The sequence below is a fragment of the Lagopus muta genome, chromosome 8, assembly GCF_023343835.1.
Source record: "Lagopus muta isolate bLagMut1 chromosome 8, bLagMut1 primary, whole genome shotgun sequence".
Classification (NCBI taxonomy): Eukaryota; Metazoa; Chordata; class Aves; order Galliformes; family Phasianidae; genus Lagopus; species Lagopus muta.
In genome coordinates this window covers 34,971,105-34,977,463 of record NC_064440.1, presented here as the reverse complement: position 1 = coordinate 34,977,463, position 6,359 = coordinate 34,971,105, and the positions used below count along the sequence as shown (strand labels likewise).

Genomic DNA, 6,359 nt, shown 5'->3' with positions numbered 1-6,359 from the left:
ACATTCTTCAAGCAGTTCCCACAGCCCAAGCATTAGTCACAGGGATGCTATTAATTAGCTTCGGTGAGGCAACCCCCAAGAACAGGGGAAATCGTAATTACAGCCCTTGCCTGTTAACTTTGTTTGGGCTGGTGTCTCTGCTTTTAAAGCAGAAACAAAAGGGAGCAGACCAGGACAGCTGATGCTACTACAAAGAAATGGGCAGATGAGCCTGAGAGGAGCAGGCATGGGCTAGGAGTTGCAACACTCTCTACAAACCCATCTGCCCCCAGAGTGACTGGATTTGCCAGCGACCACTTGCAAAAACTGCTGCAGCAAGATTTTGCTTTGCCTGAGTGATAAAGGGCTAACCGGTTGCACATCAGGAGTCACCATCACGGATGTTCCGTGCCTGCGCAGTGGCAGCATCCCTGTGTTGTCCATGGGTATGTGGGCATGTGCAATCTCCGTCCCTTTGTGTTCCACCATTTATTAAAAAAAAAAAGAAAAAGAAAGAAGGAAAGAAAAAAAAGGAAAAAAAAATACATCGAAGCACAAGATTAGCTGGGGGAAGGGAGATGGGTTGGTGGGGCTGGGAAGAAATAATTGCCATGTCTGAAAGCAGTTACTATGGCAGCAACAACCTTCTTGCTGCTGGAGCGAAATGTTGGGGACCAGCAAGTGCTGCCTTTGTCAGATGCTCTCAGGCACGCATTTAGATGCTAATGCTGGCTTTAACCTTGGCTGCATAACCTTGGGCGAGGGGGGGCGGGGGGGGGGGAAAGGAAAGTAGGGGAGGGGAGATCTTATGGAAAAGATGGGTTTCCTCTCCCTAAATTTGCCACTGAATTGACTTGGCATACTCCCCTCACCGCGATTAACGCTGTTATTCCTGCACTTAATATTCAGCAGAGGTTTTAACAGCTTATTTATGGATAGCTGGCATTAGCTGCAGCATAATTCACCACTGCAATGCTCCTGTTTATCTCTGTCCCCTTGGGATCATTTGATATAAGGCCATTTTTTAGAACATCCCCTAGGTTTGATCAGGCTGTCTATCTAATCTCGACTTTATTTATAACTCGCAATCAATGCTGGGGTGAAAATAGGAGGGGCACCTTTCCCTTCCACTTCAGTAAGAGATTTTGGTGGCCTCTTTCAAAAAGGAAGCCTTTCAACTGGAGGCTCAAAGCCATCTTCAGCAGCAGGGGTGAAAGAGGAGGAAGGGAGGGGAAGCTTTGGCTTCTGCATGAGAAGTGATAGGAGGGAAAAGGGCTTCCAAGTGCTCCAAGTTCTTTGCAGAGAGAGTGGTGAGGTGCTGGAACAGGCTGCCCAGAGAGACTGTGTGTGCCCTGTCCCTAGAGGTGTTCAAGCCCAGGTTGGATGGGGCCCTGGGCAGCCTGGTCTAGTGTTAAATGGGGAGGTTGGTGGCCCTGCATGTGGCAGGAGGGTTGGCGAACCATGATGCTTGAGATCCCTTCCAATCCTGGCCATTCTGTGATTCTGTGCTCAGAAAGAGTGGTGATGCAGTGGCACAGCTGCCCATGGAGGTGGTGAAATCACCATTCCTGGAGGGTTCTGTAACATTTGGGATGTGGCACTGAAGGACGTGGGCAGTGGGCATGGTTGGGTGGGCTGGGGTTGGACTGGATGATCTGAGAGGTCTTTTCCAACCTTTATGATCCTATGGCTGTTTGATTTTCCAGCCAGCCCTGTGCCTGTGCCCTGCCTTGTGAGCAGTGATGCTGGGCCAAGCCACGTTCCTCCTGCACACTGTGCTTCTCACATCGTCACCACCTGGTGTTCTCCACAAAAACTGCACCCGCTGTCACCTCCGCAGTGTCACAGCAAGCTGCCTGTATTTTTAATGACTGCATGTGTTAGCAGGTAGTCTTATCTCCCCGTAAAGCAGCAAACACGCATCCACAGAATGAAATATGAAGATGAGAAACGATCCCACTCCATCCCGACAATCCCCACTGCACGCTGCATGGGAAGAGCATCTTATATTAAAAGCAGTATCCGTCTCCTGCGGTATACTTCTTTCTCCGGGGCTTTCCGGTTAAGCTGTCAGATGTGGTGGATTGTCATTTTACCGACGCTCTGAAGGAGGAGGTGGATAACAGTGCAGGAGCAGCTCTGCCTCTGTTCTTGGGAGCGATAGCAAAAGCAACTGCCAGAGCGAGGAGCGGGGCAGAGTGTGAGACCCTCGGGGGCCAAAACACGGAGGGAGGGCGTTTATAAAGCACAAAAGGTCTCGGAGCTGGGCGGCTGTGCGGTGGGGATCGCTGGGAGGTCACCGTGACGGCAGTACCTCAGCATCCGCCCTTCCCCAGCCGGCGCTCGCAGCCCGGCCCCACGCCCGGGGGCTGCCCCGGGACCGCGCGCGAGGGGCGTGCCGCCATGAGGCGGCGGGAAGGCGGGAAGGAGGAGGAGGAGGAGGAGGGAAGTGGCGGCGGCGGCGGCGCGGTCCCTCCTCCCGGGCGGGGCGGCCGGCAGTCCCCGAGCCCCGGCGCGGCGTGGGAGCGTCGCTGCCCGCCGCTCCGTCAGGGGCCGAGCCGGGACGAACTGAGCCGAGACGAACCGAGCCGAGGCGGGCCGGGCCGGCGCGGGGATGGGTGCGGGGCTGTGAGGGCGGCGGAGCCGGGGGCGGCCATGGGGAACATCTCCTCCAACATCTCCGCCTTTCAGTCCCTGCACATCGTCATGCTGGGCCTGGATTCGGCCGGGAAGACCACGGTGCTTTACCGGCTGAAGTTCAACGAGTTCGTCAACACCGTGCCCACCATCGGCTTCAACACGGAGAAGATCCGTCTGAGCAACGGCACGGCCAAGGGCATCAGCTGCCACTTCTGGGACGTGGGCGGCCAGGAGAAGCTGCGCCCGCTCTGGAAGTCCTACAGCCGCTGCACCGACGGCATCATCTACGTGGTGGACTCGGTGGACGTGGACCGGCTGGAAGAAGCCAAGACGGAGCTGCATAAGGTGACCAAGTTCGCCGAGAACCAGGGCACGCCGCTGCTGGTCATCGCCAACAAGCAGGACCTGCCCAAGTCGCTGCCCGTGGCCGAGATCGAGAAGCAGCTGGCGCTGCACGAGCTGACCCCTTCCACCACCTACCACATCCAGCCGGCCTGCGCCATCATCGGCGAGGGGCTGACCGAGGGCATGGACAAGCTCTACGAGATGATCCTCAAGCGGAGGAAGTCCCTTAAGCAGAAGAAGAAGCGGTAGAAGCCCGCAGATGTGCGGACGGCTGGGAGAGCAAACAAAGGAACAGAGGAGGAGAGAGAACCAAAGCGATCCTTTTTTTGTTGGTTGATGGGGTTTTTTTTGTTGTTTTTTTTTTTTTCTTCCCCTTTTTATTCCGGTGTGAGTGTGTGGTTTTTTTTTTTATTTTTTAATTTTTTTGTCCCTTTCCGATTGAAACGACTACAATAGCGGTGATAACAATGCCACTCCTGCAAGCCAAGCCCAGATCCTGACTGCAGGATCTCCTCCTCCTGCTCTCTCCTTTGCCCGCCGCCCTATCCCCGGCCATAGGGCAGCATGGAGCAGGGGTAGGGCACTGCTCCCAAACCCCTGAGCCCCATGGCCGGGCTGGAGATGCTCTGAGCGGGGCGAGATGCCGCGGGCGGCCGAGAGCCCACGGAGCTGGGGCAGCCCCCCAGCTCTCCTCCGTGCCTGGGGGTCTGACTGCTGCTGGGGGGCAAACCTAGGGGTGAACAGGGCAGGACCCTGTGCAAGTGCATTTGAGAGAGGCCAAAGGTGAGGCTACAGCTGTGCAAGGTCAGCCAGCCGAGGCTTGGAGCAGCACAGTGTGGGGGAGACGACCGAGGGATGAAACGTGACCGCCGGGACAGAACCCCAGCACGGGGACAGAACCCTGCGAAGGGGACGAAACCCTCTGAAGGGGGCAGAATGTGGCCAAAAGGACAAAAAGAAGGACAGAGCCTGGCCAAGGGGACAGAACCTGGCCAAGAGGACAAATACCCCTCCAAAAGGACAACACAGCCCCTCTGCAGGCTGGTGTTTTAGGAAGTGGATGAAGAGGACAGACAGCTTTCATGCAATGCCGGAGCAGCTGGAGGTGCATATCAGCTGGTGACTGGTGCTGAGCTTTAAGCTGTTTGCTTAAAAAAAAAAAAGAAAAAGGAGGAGGGAGGGGGGAAGCGGCACGGGGTCCAGGAGCCCCCGTTTTCTAAAGCTTGGTTGTGGCATCTCCTGCAGCAAAGCCACAGGAGGTCTTTATCGTGCCCAGGCAAAGGCATGCTCCAAGGTGCTAATCTGCTCCGATCGGGGTGATCCAAAATACGGATTACTTTGAAAAAGGAAAAACAAAAAAAAAACAAAAGCTTTGTACACCACCGCGTGGATTGGTCACCGTGCTGCTCTGCGAGTCGGGGGGAAGGTTGGGGCGGGGGGGTCTGTGGCAGCAGAAGGCAGGACGGGCGGCTGCCAGCACTGCGCGGTGCAATGGGCAGAGCTTGCCCAGTCCTGCCAGAAGGTTGCAAAATCCAGCAGGAAAAGGGACTCGGCAGCGCCGGGAAAATGTAAAGAGTTGGGAGAGGGGGGTGGGAAGCATGGGGCAGAAGGGAGGTTATTTTTTTATCAAGATTTAAACCCACTGAAAGCAGAGAGCCCCCAGTTGCCAGCAGGTTCGTTCCTGGTTTCCTGGAGGGCTGAGTGCTCGGGGCAGGGGCAGGCCCCGTGGTTTCCTTCTGCAGGTGGAGGTTTGGTAGCAGGGTGGGAGCGCTCCAGCCTGGAACCGTCGCCCTGCAGGACAAAGGCAGGGGCCCCGCTTCCCGCGCTTCCCACTGAAAGAATGGGGGAGGCCCAGGCAGCCCTCAGGGCCGAACGTGCTGAATTTCAAGCCGCAGTTGGGCAGGATTCTGCAGTGGTTTTACTGTTAGAAAACCCTCCCCAAAGCAGCCAAGGAAACCACCGAGCAGACAAAGAAAAAATGCCCTCGGGTTTCAGGGAGTTGATTCTCCCCTTGCAGCCACGAGCGGATGAGCACGGTACCTTTCGCGGCGTTTCGTTGGAAAAGCAAACGCTGCAGCCGGGCAGCGTGGCCCTTCTTTTGCAGGGTTTGAGTCCCTACGAGTCCTGACTTGTGTGTTGAGCGAGTGGGCTGGTCCCATCCCTTCAGGAGGCTCTGTTCCTGCTTCCTTAGGTTTGCTTTGCTCAGTCTTCACCCCGAATACTTTGGTACTTGGTGCTGGGAAAGAAAACAGTATTTATTTTTTGATGCCACGGAAGCCAAATGCTTTAACCTTCATTGGTGAAGTAAAGAACTCCTTTTTCCCACCGTCTCAAAAGCGAGCAGGTTTGAAACAGAGCAGGTGTTAGCTGTGTGCTTTGCCTCCTTGCTGGCGAGAGGTGGGTCTTGGTTCTGCAGACACCAGCATTGAAGTTATGAGGTGTGTGTCTGCTGAGCTCGGTCCTTCCCAGGGACCGTGCTCTGCTGAGCAGCCCCATTGAGAAGCATCTGCCTTCCAGCTGGGCTTTAGGCATGTGCTCACCTTACAGTGCCTGCCTCAAGGCTCAAGACCTGAAAGCTCAGGTGGGACGCTGTCATGGTGCCATTCCCACCAGTTCTGCTTTCTGCAATAATTAAAATCACTTCTCCAATTAGTTGCTAATGGCTTCTGTGGCATTACCCTAACGTTTCACAACTGTGTGCTGATTTTCCTGAATGACAATGAGCGTCGCCTAAGGTGGGCTGGAAGAGGTGCTTCAACAAAATGACAGTTGAAGGAAATTGCCTGTGTTGTTGCTCTGAGCCTTTTGCCGGGTTGTGTCTTCTCTGAATACATTGGAATGACCCTTTTTTTTTTTTTTAGCAGATGTTTTGGGGGTACCGCTGTGGTTTCGTGGGGGTACCTTGCCGTGTTCCCAACAGTGTCTGAAATCCCACTGCCCACGTCTCAGCCCTGCCGCTGACCACCAGTCTCTGTCCTTCCTGTCTTTTCTCTTTTTCTAAAAAATGCAGACATAATGCTGTGAACTGAAATAAATTATTTATACAGTGAAAGGGCCTGATAAAAAAAAAAAAAAAAAACAACCCAAAACAAAACGTGTTCCTCTGCTTCTTTCTCTTTACTAGTGCTGTGTTTTACAGTTGCTTCCCTGTGCATGTGGCTGCTGCCTTCCCTGGCTGTGACGTTTGATGGATGTGGCCGAAGCTTTTCTAAGTGATGTGCAATGCAGTGGCAGAGCCGGGCCTGTAGGGGTTAAAGCACCAGGACAGGATGCTGCTGCTCCCGGGTGGCTGCTGACACAGGAAACTTGGGTGACATTTCAGAGGTGAAAGCTAGAGCGGGTGGTAACTGATTTTTTAAATTTTCGGTTTTTAATGATGACATTGCATCTGGTGA

The 6,359-nt window shown here is 54.5% G+C and overlaps 1 protein-coding gene across 1 annotated transcript; it reads left to right on the top strand.

Annotated features, from left to right (window-relative positions):
• Positions 1 to 2,454: 2,454 nt before the first annotated feature.
• Positions 2,455 to 6,045, top strand: ARL4C (ADP ribosylation factor like GTPase 4C). The gene has a single exon (XM_048954281.1). The coding sequence runs from the start codon at positions 2,635 to 2,637 to the stop codon at positions 3,211 to 3,213; it is 579 nt and encodes a 192-aa protein (XP_048810238.1). The 5' UTR covers positions 2,455 to 2,634; the 3' UTR covers positions 3,214 to 6,045.
• Positions 6,046 to 6,359: the final 314 nt, after the last annotated feature.